The 18,024-nt window shown below is 36.9% G+C and overlaps 1 protein-coding gene across 1 annotated transcript in view; it reads right to left on the reverse strand.

Moving 5' to 3' along the window:
• TRPC6 (transient receptor potential cation channel subfamily C member 6) overlaps nucleotides 1-18,024 on the reverse strand; it is a 129,007-nt gene that overhangs the window by 14,738 nt on the left and 96,245 nt on the right. Inside the window, exons 5-10 of the mRNA XM_032167224.2 lie at nucleotides 16,373-16,589; nucleotides 9,007-9,240; nucleotides 6,180-6,444; nucleotides 4,774-4,969; nucleotides 3,815-4,018; nucleotides 2,098-2,172 (exon numbers count right to left, since the gene is read on the reverse strand). Coding sequence (XP_032023115.1) covers nucleotides 2,098-2,172; nucleotides 3,815-4,018; nucleotides 4,774-4,969; nucleotides 6,180-6,444; nucleotides 9,007-9,240; nucleotides 16,373-16,589 — 1,191 coding nt within the window. The remainder of the gene's footprint in view (nucleotides 1-2,097; nucleotides 2,173-3,814; nucleotides 4,019-4,773; nucleotides 4,970-6,179; nucleotides 6,445-9,006; nucleotides 9,241-16,372; nucleotides 16,590-18,024) is intronic.

Genomic DNA, 18,024 nt, shown 5'->3' on the forward strand with positions numbered 1-18,024 from the left:
TGTAGTATACTTACTCTTCCTGCTCTCTAGTAATAGCAATTAAAATAATAAATAGCTATTACATGCCCACTATGTGCCAGGCCCCGTTGTCAGAACTTTACAGTATTAAGTAATTTAATATTCAAAAGAACATTTGGATGTTGGTGTGATTACTGCCTACATCCTGTGAACAAGTAAAGAGTCTTAATGAGACAACATTCTAAGTACAACACACACAGGCATGCATTAGAATGGCAGAAATTGCTCACAAAATATTTGAACTTAATTCTGTGTTTCCCATGTATTCTATTCATCATAACCATCATCATGAGAACATGGGTGGTAGACTTCTTCTGTAAAGAGCTAGATAATAAATACTTTAGGATTTGTGGGCCACATATGGTCTCTCTCACATATCCTTCTTTATTTTTTTCACAACTATTTAGAAATGCAATTTTTTAAAAAATCTCTAACTCTCAGTCTGAAAACAGGCTGAAGACTAAATGTGGCCTGAGGGCTATGACTTGTTGACCCCCTATACACTATCCTCCTAACCACTAAACTATCCTTTCTAGAGTGAAATGACTTTGTAGCTCTGTTATATACCTTATTTTCCATTTCTTAAATTTCCTTTATTGGAATCATTTTTAAATGCAATCTAGACTCACCTGGATAGGCAAGCCAAACAAAACTTGTCTGAACAGCAAGAATGTGCCAATATGCAATGACCCTAATCTGCTGACTCTCTTAGATGACCAGGGATGATTTCCACTTGCCTTCTTGCTGTCTTATTCTCAGCCCTTGCGGCCCCATTGCTGTGACAGGGCTCACAGAATTCATGCACAGGTCTCTCACCCACATGTTACCTCCCACTGCAGCCCTTCTCACCTGTGATATTGTTCTTTGGAAGTTCTTCCCAATCAAACCTCCTAATCTTACTAGGGCTAATGGCTTAGGGTTTCCCTTACCTAAAGCTCTCCTTTGTTTTGTGATTTGTAGTGGGTAATGGTTGACATGCTAGTGGAAGAGATGGTTAGAAAGAAGCTGGGAGGGTGGATATCATATAGGCCTTAAGAGGATTCCTATGTTGTTGGGGGAAGTAACATAACCAACTTAACAAAAAAATGGTCTCCCTCCTTGTCATTTGTGTTCTATGGGATGGACATATATCATAGTTCTGGTCAATGAGATGTAACAACAGAAATTGTTGGGAGATTCTTCTGAAGGTGGTGGCAGATTCGGCTAGCATCCCCTACTTTTCCTTTGCCCTTACTCCTACATGCCTGAAAAGTGGGTATAATAGCTGAAGGTAAAGCTGTACTCTTGTATCTGGCTATGACAAAAAATCCAGGAGAATCACAGAAACTCACGCCTGTAACAGCCCCATACTGCATAAATCTGGAGAGTTAAATGAGGCAGGGAAAAAACAAGTGTCTTTTTTAAACCACCATGATTTGGATTTTATATTACTATATGTAATTGAATGCAGGTCCTACCTGATACATTGCCCTCTTCCTAATTCATTCCTTTATCATTTCCTTTTAGCAACAAGCATTTATTGTGCGCCTACTATGTACATGCCACAAAAAAAGAAACGTCCTCATCATTGAGGATTTTGCTACTCTCAGTTAATGAGCTGATAGACCTCTAGAGCACATTGTTCATTATACATGGTGTTGACCACAGTAGCCATTGAGGTCCCACAGTGCCTTTTTCCATCGCTTCTTGATTACTGACAAATTAGGAGGCACTGGGTACCGTGCCTGCTCTCTATCTGAGTTGCAAAGAGTGAAGTTAATCATACCCTCCATCAAGTTCTGGACAGATTCGTCTCTTAATATTCCCTTCTCTATGTCACTGGTCTTATATTCCATCACCATAAGTATATATAAGTATGTGCTTAGTATATGTCTTAAATATACACGCTATTCTTTTTTGCTTATAAAACATAGCTTACTTCTACCTCTCAGTAATGGAATTGTTGAGAATTGTTAAAATAGTTGAATTATTTAATGTGTCTGTTCTCTACTTCCTAAAATTCCTTCTGAACATGTCCCTTTCTTTGAAAAGATAAGCCTGATCATGTGCATGACTTCATATTTTCAAATATGAGCTTACCTGTTTTTTGTCAAGTGATAATTTTGAAAGGTCTTCATGACTTCCTAAAATTCCAAGTTTCTTTTCTTCATTTATCTTTTAAAGATAGATAGATAGTAAAATGAGTATAACTGCATAACCAATTTCACTCTTTGTTCTGTATTTTAAAAGCCATTTCGTCTAATTCCCCAACAAGTTTTAATGAGAGAAACATATTCTTACAGGGTTATTCCCTTTGCAGTACTTGCTTAGACATTGCCTTTGGACTCTGAATTCCCTCAGGTTGCATTCTAACCACACCTGTAAACCACTCATTTAATTACACAAAATAAAGGAAGGGAAATTTTTGCCACTCAATCCACTGAGTTCTATAAGTTATACTTCTGGAAGAATATCATAGATTGATCATAATTACATTTAAAGAAAGCTTTAAAATTCTCAAAGTACTTTTATATACTTATGTGAGTTGATCTTCAGGATGTAGATATAATTTTTTTTCACATATTACAGTTGAGGAAACTAGAACTCAGTGAATGTGTTACTTACTTGAGCACCCTAAATAGTAAATGGTAAACAATGCAGGAATTACAACATTTTCCTTTTATTTAATGATAGAATCTTACTGCCAGGAAACTTTATAATCATTTGGCCCAATCGCCCACTCAGTGTAAGAAGGAGAAATCTTCAATACATTCCCACTGTCAGCCATCTGACATTTATTGACTGCTTACAATGGTGGGAGGCTCACTACTTCTAAAGGCAGCCCATTCTTCTGTTGGGCAGATTTTCTTGTTAAAAGTTTGCTCTTATATCGAATTAAAATTTAACTATTTGAATTTTTGGCCCATTGCTTTTCTTCCCATTTTTGAAAAACAAGTGTACTTCCTAATTAAAGACAGAAATTACAAAGATATTTTTAGTTACTTTCCATCTTCCTTTTTCAGAAGAAACAGCCAGCTCCTTCAGTCCTCCCTCATATGACACTTTATCCATATGTGTTCCATTCTGGTCCTCCTCCTCTGGATACACCTGGTATCTCAGTGCTCCTTCTGAGTATAGAGGTCTAAATGCTCAGCAGAGATCTTTGCACAGCATAAGCGCTCACCTTCCACTTCCAGTGAGACACAAATTCCACATGTTCTCTAAACATATCTGAACATGCTGTGATCGCCCTACTGCCTCATCTAAGCACTAAATCTTTTTATTTTTTTAAAAAAGATTGCATCGCCTTGTGGGATTATTGTCTTTAATCAATGTCCGTAGCTCTTTCTTTCTTGAACTACTTATTGCCAAGCCTGGTCTCCCAAATTGCATGTGAGCAACTGATTTCTGAACTTTTCAATGTAGAAGTTATCTAAGAGTTAATCAAGTTGCCCCCTAGTCATAACAAGCTGCTGCCGATTTACCGGGCTGTATAAATTGAAGGAAAAGTGAGGGACATGCAGCCACAACAGCAAAAAAAGCAGCCCAGAATAGTTCTTCTTTCAGTACTCGCTCCAGATAACATACTATTTTAGTTATATTTCATGAATTTTTCTTACATTCATTTAAGCAGGAAATGTCCAGTGTGCTCATGTTGAACAGACACAAGCCAAAGGACTGTGCTGTGTGTAGTGACTGCATGTGGGAATAAATGGACGTGTCATCAGGAACTGCTTCTCTTTAAAGGGATGTGGCATAGTGGTTACAGTCGTCACAGAATTTAAGAATACACTTATAAGTTATCAAGCTAAGTTACCTTGTTCATCTCTGCATCTTCCTGGAAACCTTTTTTATGGCCCTGGAACAGCTCAGAAATCCGTTTTTTAAGCTTCAGTAAGAGATAAAACAGGGACTTTGGACTTGGCACCAGATTGAAGGGTACAGGAAGTGTTCTCCCCTCCTCAAAGTAGGAAAACCAGAGTTTGGCCCTTGCAAATTTCCACTCCACATCAGCGTCATCCTATACAAATACACATGACAGTTCAGCAAGGAAATGCATAAACAGAATTACCGGGATGCTTTTAACATTGTGTGGCTAGATGGAGGACAATGCCTATGCTTGTAAACACTCTCAGACCCCAATGATCGTTCCAAGATTTTTTCAAAATGTTAACATTCTATTCACATATTCTTTCTTAAATTTGTCTAAAATTTTGACAGTCTTGCAAGACTATTAATCTCCAAGTTCCCATGTGTTTATAAATACCTGATAGATATAAATGTATTTTCCTACTTTCTGAAAAACGCTATGAAAAATTAATTATTCTCTCTTTTATCCTGAAATATACCACTCATTTATTTGGGACACAGATCAAGATTTCTGGAATAAAAATTTACACTGTTAATCTCAAGTTGAGAAAAGGTCAATTTTGAATATCACTCAAAAAAGACTTGGAGAATGATGGTATTCATAAGCAATAATTTTTTGAATAAAATATAAATTCATGCTGATATAGTATTTCTAAAGTTTTTATTAAATCAATATCAAATCAGCATTTCTGCTTCTTATGCCTTACCGCCCCATGACACCTTACTGATGTTGCATTTGGAAGCAAAGAGTTAAAATTTTCCAGATTACTGGTCAAACGAGTGTATAAAACAGGGAATGAATAAAAGGGCGAAGAGCAGTCCATACTTTCATCCTCATTGCTGAGTTAGCCCTTGGAATAGTTAAAACATGTAGGCACAAATTATAAAAATGTATTGAGATTATACCTCAATTTCCTGGAATGAACTGTTGATCATGGCAATTAACATATTTAGCAAAACAATGACCATTGTAACATTATAGACTCCATAAAGAACGTAACCAATGTTTTCAATGAATTTGTGGTTATAGTTGATGACCACTGATTTCACTTCAGAAAGTCCAAATATAGCCCAGAACAGTGTCTTAAAACTCTCTTCAACTCTGGGGAAAAAATAAATAAAAGAAGAAAAGAAATAAGAAAATATATAAATAAATAACAATATTACCATAATAAAAGTGAGTTGGTTTAGTGTCTTTGCAAATTAGTGAGTATAAAAGAAAATTCTTCACTTCTCTGAAGCTCACTTTTCTTTTCTGTAAAATGGTTACAATAGGATTGCTGCAAGGATGGGGTAATATTGTGCATATGAAGTACATAATCATAGCTCAATATCTAAATACATAAGCACTCAATAAGTGCTATTAATGTAATTTCATAACCACAGATAGGAACACTTAATCCATAGCTTTGGCAATGGAATTGTTAGAAGCCTTTTAGGTTTCCTCCTGATCTATACTTCTACTCATATCCAATAGATAATAATCATACTCATATCCAATAGATAATAATCATATACATCTTAATGGAAAATACAATATAAACAGACAATGTTACCAAAATCACTGACATGTCTTAGGTAGGAATTTCAATGCTTTAGGCCTAATTATTGACCAAAGCTAAGCCAATTTGCTTAATTAATTCAGGTGGTTTCATTTCCCTGGCAAACTGTATTTTAGAGAAATATGGAAAATAGTAGGCTTATGTTTCAGTTGTTGCTTCTTATTGTAACATTGAAGACCTAATATTTAAATAATTATTCCAAACACACTTTATAAAAAAAAAAAAAACACTTGTCCATAGTGAACATAAGTCAAAACTCTTGCCACTATTTATAAGTCAGATCTACTCAGTGATAAAATCTGAGAAATTCAATTAGGAAAGCAGCTGTTTTCATAGTTAGCATCCCCAGGAGTCCCCCGTAAGCAGGAGGGTAAGGGAGTTAAGAGCAACAGACCCTAGAGTCAGCAAGCAAGGGTTACACCCTGGCTGTTCCACACACAGCTATGGAATATTCAGCAAATTACTTAATTTTTGTGAATTTCAGTTTCCTCTTGGTGAAATAGAGATAATAAAGGGAAGCATGCAATGTATTTACCTGGCTCTAAAAATGTAAGTTATTATTTAATATTAGAAAGCTTCCTACATTTTAGAGTCCCTCCAACTCATTTGTAAAATCCCCTCATTTTGCACAACAGGAACTAGAGATGAAGTCTTTACCAAAACATTATTTATCCCATGGACTTACATAAACACTGTTAAACTAATATTTAATTTGCAATAACTATCATCAAAACATCTGAGATCACATACGTTGTGAAGGCTTCATTTTGTTTTGCACCAATGTAGTAGGAGTAGAGGTTGAACATTCCAATCATAAAGGCCACAAACACCATAATGAATATGACCATGAACTTGAAGATGTCTTTGACTGTTCTTCCAAGTGATATCTGCAGAGGTCCAAAGCTTTCATTTGCTGGTAAAATATAAGCTATCCTAGAGAAACTTAAAACTACAGCAATTGCATAGAGACCTTCAGATATTATTTGAGGATCAGAGGGGTCCCACTTTATCCTGGCTAGGAAAAAGCAAAGACAAAGAGTTGTGTGAGTTTCTTCAAGTTTTTTATTTAGGTAACTTCTTTTTCTGTGAAAGAAATATAGTTATGTTAGAATCCAGTTTTCGAATGGAAGTCTCCTATCTTAAAGGGCTTCTTAAGCATCTGCTATAGTTGAGCTTCTTAGTTTATTGAGAACATGACTTTCCTGGTTTGCTAGCAATTTCCCATAAGGGGATAGCATAATAGTTAAGAGTTCAGACTATAGACTCAGTATCTGTAAAAATTCACGTATATATGTACGCACACACACGTATAACAAAGAACTTATGTAAACTACTTCTCTTAGTTTTGTTTCCCCATTTTTGAAAATGAGATAATATCCCTTCTAACTCTCTTGTCTTTGTGAGAATTCAATAAGTCAACATATGTTCAGTGTTTAGCAAGTGCCTGGCACTTAATAAATGGTAGCGTTTATTATTCAGTCTTAAACTATAATATAATTTTAGGCTTGTAGCATATTTGCAGTCATTTAAATTTATTAGGAGTAACTTTTATTGGTCACTCAAGTCTATTTTTACCATAAAATGTAGCAATTATTCACTTATGAATTTTTCTGGCATTATTACATCAGGCCATCAAAAATGCAATTAAGAAACCATTATGAATAAAAATACAAAACAGTTTGTAAGAAAGGGGAAAAACATAATTACAAATTTGTATTTGCTTAATGGCTGAGAAGTGGAATTAGGAGAGGATAACAAGAAACTAATAAAAGCAGTTTCCTTTTTTACAGTGCTTTGAATATAAGTATTACCTACAAATAGCTTTGATTTTTTTAAATTAAGTGCATTTTTAAAAATCTAAAAAATTAAAATAAACAATAATAATAATGGAGCCCTTATGTGATATTGCCAATAAACTCACAAGTGAATGTTAACTAATTTCTTATCAGAGGGTTTGAAATGAGTACTCAGAGGGAATATATTTTCCCCATGCAGATTTCTACGAGGTGGTAGTCTCCTTAAGTAAATAACTGAACCAATTTCCATCCCTTAGTCACTTTCTTCCTGGAAAGCTGGAACGACTTATCTGATTGCTAAATTGGGATGAATAACTGGACATAGTTAGCCCGGCATTACCTTCTCTCTCTTGGGAATTCTCCTCTGGTCCTCCATGGAAGATCTCACTTGATCGGGCACTTGCTGCCATCCTCTTTTTATGGGGAGGACTGCCCTGGCCCATTGCTATCTAGAAATTGGAGGATATGTCTGCCTAATTCTGGGGTTCAGTATTACTGAATCCATTAGCTAATACAACTATGTCATCCACCCCAGATTTTATCAGTGTTAGAGGTGATGATCTGGCCTCCATATTAATTTCTTGTTTTATTTCTCAACTAATTCTAAGCCTGGTTGGGAAACAGTGGTGTTACTGATTGGGGAACCTCTCAGAGATCCCAACAATTCCTTTGTTTTCAAATACTTTGTATATATCTTAAATGAAAATGGCACTCAAATGTGAACTTTATTATGTATATTTATGGGGCACAACTTGATGTTTTCATATATGTCTGTCTACATTGTAAAAAGATTAAATTAAGCTAATTAACATATTCATCACCTCACATATTTACATTTTTGTGGTAAGAACATTTAAAATTTACTCTCTTAGCAATTTTCAAATATACAGTACATGATTATTAACTCTAGCCACCATACTGTGTATCACCAGAACTTACTCATCCTAAATGTGTACCCTTTGTAAACTTTGTACCTTTGACCAACATCTCCCCATTTTATGCCCCTTACCCCAGCTCCTGACAACCACCATTACCTTCTACCTCTTTGAGTTTGACTTTTTTTAGATTCCACAAATAAATAAGATCATATACCATTTGTCTTTCTGTGCCTGCCTTACTTCACTCAGCATAATGTCTTCCAAGTTCATTCATGTCATACAAATGACAGGATTTTCTTCTTTTAAAAGGTGGAATAGTATTCCATTGCACATATATGTATATATATACACATATGTATGTATGTATATGTCTATACACACATATACATATATACACACATATATACACACATATACATATATACATATATACACATATGTATATGTCTATACACACATATACATACACACATATGTGTATATATACACATACATACACACATGTGTATATATACATATACATATATACACACATATATATGTATACAGAGAGAGATACAGAGAGATAGATCAAATGTGAACTATTTTTAATTTAAAAAGAAGAAAAAATAAATCCAGGATATAAGACATGTATTCTCAAGGAAGTTTGATAATTAGCCAATTGATCCAAGAGATAAAGGGAGATGAGTCTTGTGATTAAGAGAGTTTTCCAGGGAGTAGAAAAATCGAAGGAAGAAGCGGACAGCATGCTTCCTCACATATAGATGCTCATTCTTCAGACACAGATGTTGGAAACTAACAAACAGTTTTATGAGAATCGGGCCAGTAACCAAACTACTACTGACATCTGTTTTACAAGAAAATTCTGCATTTTTATTTATATTGACTGTACTGTAAACTCACCCAAATTGTAGTATTTCACATTGTCTCCCAGTGTTACTTTCGTCAAGTCCTTCAAAGTATCATTCGCGTCAATGATGCTCTGGGCTTTGGAAGCATGCCAAAATGCCATGAATCTCGCAATGAATGATGCTGCAAAAATTGCTAACATACCAAAATCAAGCATATTCCACAACTCAAACAAATATTCCTTGGGGCCTTGAGTCCAAATTTCTTTACATTCAGCCCATATCATGCCTGCATCAGGAAGGGGTTAAAATATCAATTCAATTGCGTTCACTCTTAGCTGTTCTATAAAACGAAATATGTTTGAAAGGTCTCAGCCTGACATTACAAAACTCTTCAAAATTTGGTCCCAACCTGCCATCCCACCATAATTCCCATATCCTCACAAATATCCTAGTCCAGAAATTTCAGTGCATACCTGAAAGCAATTTGACAAAGTTCATTGAACACCTTAAAATAACAAATGTCCTGCTGATCAATTAATTCCACACATAAAAATATATTTAACAGATGTTTATTGTAGGATACTTTATAATAACCCAAACACAACCACACACTCAAAATAGAAGTAAAATGGAAGTGGGACTTCCACAGATGGAGTATTATGAAGCCATTTAATATGATATTTTATTAATTACCATGGGACAGTGACCATGAGAATGTGCCTCAGTGACATCCAACTACAGGAATTTGATTGATCACAGGCCTCACCCACTGCCTTCTGAAAACCACTGCCACTTTCGTCCAAGGCCGTGTCTCCCCCCGGCTGCTCTCAGCCAATTACTGAGGGTGCCCCTTCTTGGGAGACATGGGACTCTTCTGATGGCTGACTTTGGCTCAAGGATTTCATGACAGCCTTGCCAACCTTTCCTTAGACTGTGTAAAGATCTAGGATGCTTCTACCCAACCTTCCTGCCTGCTCTCTGTCCCTTGGGGTTTGACTTGTATCCCTGCCTGAGAGCCCTTGAGACATTTCTCAGCTCTCTTGCCATTTCCTCTCACAAGAAATGTTCCTTAATAAAATTCCCATTTCCCTTGATAAACCTGTTGAACATTTAATCTTTGTGCCTGCTTCTTGGAGGACCCAGACTAACATACACTGGAAAAATCTTTATATTGTAATGCTAAGTAAAAATGTTTAAAATGTTATGATGTATGGTTTATGTTTAAAACCAGCACAGTGAAAGCCTAGATGGGATGACAGGAACTTATTAATAGTAGTTGTCTTTTTCTGGTGGAATTATTAATAGTACTGCATATTTCTTCAAAATTTTAACATAGTATTTTGGAACACTGGATTTGAGATCAGGCTACCATGGATTCGAGAATTTATTCTTCCATTTGTCAGCTATGAAGTATTTAAAGGTATTTAAACTATCTAAAACTCAGTTTGTAAAATGGGAATGATATTGGTTTATTCCCACTTCACTGGATTGTTATGAGCCTTAAATAAAATAGTTCATGTGAAATACACAGCTCAGTGTCTGGCACTTGGAAAAAATTATGACTAACATTTATTGAGTGCTTACTATTTAAAATTTTCCATGATTGGCACGTGTATTTTTTTCTTAATTTGAAGAATCCCACTTTTTTAATTAAAAAGAAGTTGCTTTATCCCTATTAAGATACTCTACTCTGACATCCTGCCTCCTACTGGAGCCATCTGGAGAAATATAACCCAAACTCCAACAGCTGATCAAAACTTGCCTCCATCAAGAAGTCCTTCGCAGCCTCGAGTTGAAATTAATCTTCTCCTCTTACCCTCAGCAACCACCTGCCTCAAATTCTCACATTTGTCCTAAATGTTAATCACAGAACCTGCTATGTGAATAGCTGCAGAGCCCTGTGGGGATGAAGGAAATGCCCCATCTCTAATTTCCAAGAGCACATCATGTGCGTTTTCTTAAAGCCAGCATTAAATGCAGCATAGAGGACATGGATTTAAGAGAAGACTTCATTACTTATTTTGAGTTGTTTCAAGTTAAGAGGGGACTAGGATTGAATTCATATATAATCTGGGGGATCAAATTTGTAACAGGAAATACGGCAGTTTTTTTCCCCCTACTGTGGTCCCCGGGTTCCTGTCAGCCTCACGAGGAGATGCGGATGGTTCAGAGTAACAAGCATGGGGACTAAAGGGACGTTTGAACTCATGCAGTCTAGTTGTTTTCAAAGCTTCCCCTCGTCTTGTTCCTCCCACTTTTCCATTTTCTTTTCTCTTTCTCTCTTTAAGAAATAGCATTCTTGGCACAAATGATGTCTTCCTGAAGCTTAAAAACTAAAACAAGTGAGCTATTCTGCTCGAAGGAAAAGTTTCTGTCTCATTTGTCCTGAGGACCCCTGAGAGCTGCCAAGGAGAGTTTGAAATCCCGCATCAAGTCCAAGCTCGCCCCAAGCAGGAGACTTCACAGGGATCAAGCCTCTGCTCGTATAGATCTTGCGATAAGGTGCTTAACTAATTCTGAAGGCTGCTCATTCCACTGTTGAATTTTCAGAATATTCCTTCAACATGGATGCAGTGGTTCTATTTTTGCCTTCTAGAGAGGTAGCAAATGAGTCAGCAACCTCTGCCTTCAAATTTCTTTCTACAAAAAACAACCAAAAAACCCACGTGTGTGCTCATTAAATCTGTTTTTCTGTGGCAGAGGCAGGTTAACCATGAAACTGAAGCTTCAAGATGCCTTTACTTGCCCAGGCTCCTGCTAAGTCCTCACTTTGTCTTCCTTTTCTCTAAATGGGGCCCTCTGAATAAACAAGCCTCAGATTCCACTGGGTCTTAACCCCATGCCTCACCCTCTAGGGTAAGCTTCCCCAGCCCCCTCAAGTGCTGTTCTGAGAACCACTCACTCCCCCAACTGCTGTGCTTGAAACGCTCCTTAGTTTGCCAGTTGGCTGCACGTGGCACCCGGGGCCTGCAGACGTGGTCTCGCCATTGGGTAATTACTGCCCTGGGCTGCTGTCCTCTCCTTCTGTTGAAGAGTCAGCCCAGGACTGCATCTGCTTTCTCAGCAGCTCAGACTGGCCATTAAGTGACAAGTGCTCCTAAGGCCCTTTTCACGAGTGTCTTCAAGCATGCCCTCCTCCCTGTGTTCCTGCTATATGTCCTCTCATTGATTTGAGCTCACTGTTCTGCCTTGTCAACATCTCCTAACACATCAGTTTTGTCATTTAGCCTTTCAACATTTTGTCAACTAAAAATTAGATAAATTTGCTTTGTGACTAATAGTGTTGTCCTCTCCCTCAAGCCCAGATCACACACCCAACATCTCATCTAAGTAGGCCACTTCTTATTAACATTTCCAGAAAGTACAACAACTTTTTTTCAAGAATAACTTCAAAAAAGAAAATAAATACCAATGTCAGAAACTGAACCAGGAATCTAACATATGCTACAAAAGCTTCAGCTGTCCGGAGTTGTTCGTTATTTTCCCTTTAAATAAACACTATTAGCTAGTCTCTGAAGTCAAATACAAAGGCTGGTGGGACAAAAGTTATAAGGAAAATGCTTTTGATTAAAGCCTCATTTAACATTCCTGTGTTAGGTTTCTAAGTGAAAAAGGAAAATCTATATATAAAGTTTAAAATAAAACTAAGACGGCCGGGCATGGTGGCTCACGTCTGTAATCCCAGCACTTTGGGAGGCCAAGGTGGGCGGATCACCTGAGGTCGGAAGTTCAAGACCAGCTGGACCAAGATGGAGAAACCCCGTCTCTAGTAAAACTACAAATTTAGCCGGGCATGGTGTCGCATGCCTGTAATCCCAGCTACTTGGGAGACTGAGGCAGGAGAATTGCTTGAACCCGGGAGGCGGAGGTTGCGCTGAGCTGAGATCGCGCTATTGCACTCCAGCCTGGGCAGCAAGTGTGAAACTCCATCTCAAAATAAATAAAATAAAAAATAAATAAAACTAAGACTAGTATGAGGAGAATAATTTATGGTCAAGAATAAAATGAGCATGTTATATAAAATATAAGTCACTGAACTCACGCAGTCTAGTTGTTTTCAAAGCTTTTCATTTTTCCAGTTCCAGCCATGATATTCCTTCTATATTTGGTCCCAACCTGCCATCCCACCATAATTCCCATATCCTCACAAATATCCTAGTCCAGAACTTTCAGTGCATACCTGAAAGCAATTTGACAAAGTTCATTGAACACCTTAAAATAACAAATGTCCTGCTGATCAATTAATTCCACACATAAAAATATATTTAACAGATGTTTATTGTAGGATACTTTATAATAACCCAAACACAACCACACACTCAAAATAGAAGTAAAATGGAAGTGGGACTTCCACAGATGGAGTATTATGAAGCCATTTAATATGATATTTTATTAATTACCATGGGACAGTGACCATGAGAATGTGCCTCAGTGACATCCAACTACAGGAATTTGATTGATCACAGGCCTCACCCACTGCCTTCTGAAAACCACTGCCACTTTTGTCCAAGGCCGTGTCTCCCTCCGGCTGCACCTTGGCTCCTTCTCTGCCTAACTCATCATATTTCGAGTGTGCCAGGTGTTGCCATAGTCCCACATCTCTAATGTTCCCGTGCCTTGTAGTATCCTTGTCTCCCAAACAGGTCTGGTTAACATTCTTTTATCCTCAAAGTACCAAATTGAAGATACTGCCCAGGAAGGGCTTCTTGCCCCTTCTACTTCACATCCCACCTCAGATTTAGATGCCCAATCTGTGTATGCTCATAATATCCTAATAACTCAATTATAGCATTTGTCACATTGAATTTTAATGTTCTCCCTCTTAGAGACTGCCGTCACTACCTACTGATCCAAGGCAGAACACACAGCTCCTCCCTTCTGATGCGCAGTAATCACCAAGTAGTTTGGGGTTTACCTGTTAGGATGCTCTCAAGTTTATACATATTTTATATATAAAATATAATATGTTCATTTTATTCTTTATCATAAATCATTCTCCTCATACCCCTTTATATAAAATTTAATTTTTAAAATTCTTTACCCCTTATAGAAAATTTAATTTTTCAAAGTTTCATCTTGTCCTAAAATAGTCATGTTTTGCCTAATAGAAAAATAGCACTCCTATGTAAAAGTGACATATAAACGCTTAGTGAAAAGTTGAATAATAATTATAATTATCTGAAATTTCTTGAACGTGTCCGTTGTGCCAAGTACTGTATTATTTACCTTACATATACTAACACATAAAAAATAAACTATGAGACATGGGCTTTTAGTTTAACACGATAAAGGCCATGCACAAGTGATTGTTTATTCTTATTTTAAATCAGATATTAGAAGTGAAGTATAATTTCTTTTTCTAGTCTCATCAATTAAATTAGAAAAGAAATAGAATAAAATCAAAGCCATCTTCTGTATCCAAGATTTATCATTACTTTGGTGATACAATTCACATTTTATGCCACTATCCATATTTTTCCCTAAAACATATTCAGGAAATGAAGTGATTTGAAAGTTTTCAATAACTCAAATGCTATTGAATTACATTTGAAATATTCCTATGGTAATTTGAAAAATGCTTCTTAATAGTTCGATTGATCATCTCATCAAGCTCCAGCATGAAGCCAAGAAGACACGTCCTGCCTTAGAAGTGATACAAAATTGATTGTCAATGCTTCTCCAGGTCCCTAGAGAGGGAGGTGGGATGTTGTGGGGGGAATGGAGAAGGCTACGGATTATTAAAGGATTTATATGAAAATCCCTGAGCCTAATTTTCTTTACATCTTGCCTATGTTAACCCTACATAATTTTATGCATAGTCAGGGCCTTAAGTACCATCTGAAATTGAGGATTGCTGGAACTTTATTCAAAACCCAAATACTCCCAGGGATCATACTTTCTATTACTGAATGGACATTTCCACCTTGAAATTCCATGGGCACTTCGAAGTCAGTCATAACCTAAACTTTATCAGCTTTTCATTCCTCCAGTCCCAGGCATGATCTTCCTTCTGTATTCTCCCTCTTAGAGACTGTAGTCACTACCTGCTGATCCAAGGCAGAATCCACAGCTCTCCCTTCTGATGTGCAATAATCACCAAGTTGTTTGGGGTTTACCTATTAGGGTGCTCTCAAGTCCTTTCCCCTATCTCCTGAATTCCAGGCCTCATCCTCCTCGCAGGAAGCACTTCCATTGAGTCTCAGCCTCTGGACTCTTTAAAGCCACTCTCTATCTCACAACCACTGGGACCTTTCTAAAACATGATCAGATCAGATCACCAATTGCTGAAAAGCATCCTCTAGCCATTTCTCCACCCATATCTCCCATCACTCACATCCATAAATGCACCTTGGCTCCTTCTCTGCCTAACTCATCATATTTCGAGTGTGCCAGGTGTTGCCATAGTCCCACATCTCTAATGTTCCCGTGCCTTGTAGTATCCTTGTCTCCCAAACAGGTCTGGTTAACATTCTTTTATCCTCAAAGTACCAAATTGAAGATACTGCCCAGGAAGGGCTTCTTGCCCCTTCTACTTCACATCCCACCTCAGATTTAGATGCCCAATCTGTGTATGCTCATAATATCCTAATAACTCAATTATAGCATTTGTCACATTGAATTTTAATTATTGATTTACTTACTGACCCGCCTCCCAGACTTAACTTCCTTGAACACAGGGACTGTCTCATTCACTTTAGTATCCTCATTACTTAACAAAGGCACTTAACAGCCACTGGATTTATTTATTCATAAATATCTAATTGAAATATCTTTCTTATTTGCATTATATTTAATGGCAAGCTACATGTATGATTGATTCTAAAGACAAATAATATAGCAACTAAGACCACAATCCTTCTCTTCCACTTACCACCCAAGAGGCCTAAAGAAAGTTACTTGATCCTTAGATAAATCCTATAAAATAGATGTGGTTATACATTATAGATTAGAAAACATGAGGTGCAGAGACATGATGTGATTTGATGTATACGAAGTGCTTGGAATAATTCTTGGCACATAATAAATGTTCAATAAATGCAAGTGGCTGTTAGCTTCAATTCCTGTCAAATCTCAATGTAAAATTGTGGTTGTGTTTAAGCTTGAAATCATAGCTGCCTCTCAAAATATGAATAGTATAATAGCTTTGTGTCACTGTTGGGATGTGATTGATACCACCCTGTTGGTTTTCTTCCTGGGTTTTCCTTGGAAATGCAAAAGGCGCACAGCATGTGAGAAGGCTATGGCACTGATAATGAACCCAAGGCAACTGTACTTTAAAAACACAAAGAAAATTATGATGTGAGGTGCACTGTATTGTGCTGCATACATTTGTGTAACTGATGTGTGAAAGAATCAGTGTCATTCAGTCCAACTGCTAAGACTGCAAAAAGAAAACATGACAGAAAATCAGTCTTTACCTATTACCCAGGATATAATGAGCATCTCCATCCATGAGAAGCAGGATGTTTTCATCCTGAACAGCTGTTTTGCATTATCTGTGCTGGTTTCATTAGGAAGGAGTTTTGTGCCTTCAAATCTGTCAGCTGCATTCATGACTAGCAGTCCCAGAAAAATGGTGAAGGAGGCTGCGTGTGCTACAAACTTCATGAATGGTCCACGCATTATCTTCCCCATCTGCCACAACACACACCAAAATAAAATCTTAACTTTGTTTTGTACACTTTGCAAAACACACATACATACATGCAGGAATAAACATCTGCACATTCCAATGATCTCCTGAGATAATTGTTTATATTTATGTAATTCATGATAGAGTAATATCTTTATGCTGTTATAAAATTTTGTTCACATTCCTCACCTACATGTGCTGATGTTCTTGATTAATAACTAAATACATGTACTTTTCCAATAAAGGATATTTAAATTCTTAAAATATATAATATTATTGACAAAATATAGAGCATAATAATATCAGCATTATTCATATAAAGCAAACTAATTTAGTGGGTCTGAGGTATTGAGGAAGCGGCAACGAAAATATGAAACTGAGTCTACACTGCAAGGTATAGAACCTTGGTGGGTGTCCTCACATATACTTCATTGACAGGCATGCACTTCAGGCCTGAGTGGATGTTGCTATTCTGGTGATCTTGTAAATGCAGTAAAAGTCATGAGTACCAAGAATAGAACTCCCAGCTGAGGACAGGGCAGCAGGGCAGTTCCTACAGTGTGTTGGAACAATCTCCTGGAAGGACACTGGATTTAAAGTCCAACACTTTAGGTTCACGTTCCAGTTTCATTCCCTCATTAGCTGAGTGACAATGAGCACATTTCCTAAATTATGTGAAAACCAGATTCTTTATATGAAATACGGGGACAATAAAAGCTAGTGTGCCTTTTACAGTAGAAGATTCATTTCTGTCTGAGATGTACAGATCTTCACCTAGGCAGAGTGAGGATCTAGGATATGACTAAGAGGTCTGGACATCCTCTGAAATGAACAAAACTTAAGCTGTGTGTGCAGTTTCCTCCACCCTTTAGGAGATGGTCCATAGCTTTCAACAGCTTTTCAAGTGAGTTTATTATTACAGAAAACTTTACAAACTAATAAAATACAACCAACACTTAGTTGGCACTGTTTTAAGTGCTTTACACTGTTAACTTATAATCATTACAACAATTCAAAAGGGTAGGTGCACTCAAATGCCCACTTTGGATGAAGAAACTGAGGAAGTGAGGTCAAGAAACTTGTTCAAGGTCACATATTTCATAAGTGGTAGAGCTGGAACTTGAACCCAGGCATTCTTGTTCCTAAGTTAATACTTCTATTTGGTTTACAGAATAATTTCATACTTTCTCATCAATGGGCCTACATATGTAAATTATTAGGAATTATCTTTTATGACTCAGAAAAGATAAATGCTATCATGGAAGGAACACAATCGGTGTTCTCTATTTCCATACCTTTATTTGTCTATATGGTTTTCAAAATAAGAAAACTTAGAGCTGGAACCAATTAACTTATCTTGACATTCTGAATGTTAGGCCAGACACAGAATATCAGGAGTTATTGTATTGTATCTCTCTCTCTCTCATGCTGTGTGTG

The sequence above is a fragment of the Hylobates moloch genome, unplaced genomic scaffold, assembly GCF_009828535.3.
Source record: "Hylobates moloch isolate HMO894 unplaced genomic scaffold, HMol_V3 SCAFFOLD_11, whole genome shotgun sequence".
Classification (NCBI taxonomy): Eukaryota; Metazoa; Chordata; class Mammalia; order Primates; family Hylobatidae; genus Hylobates; species Hylobates moloch.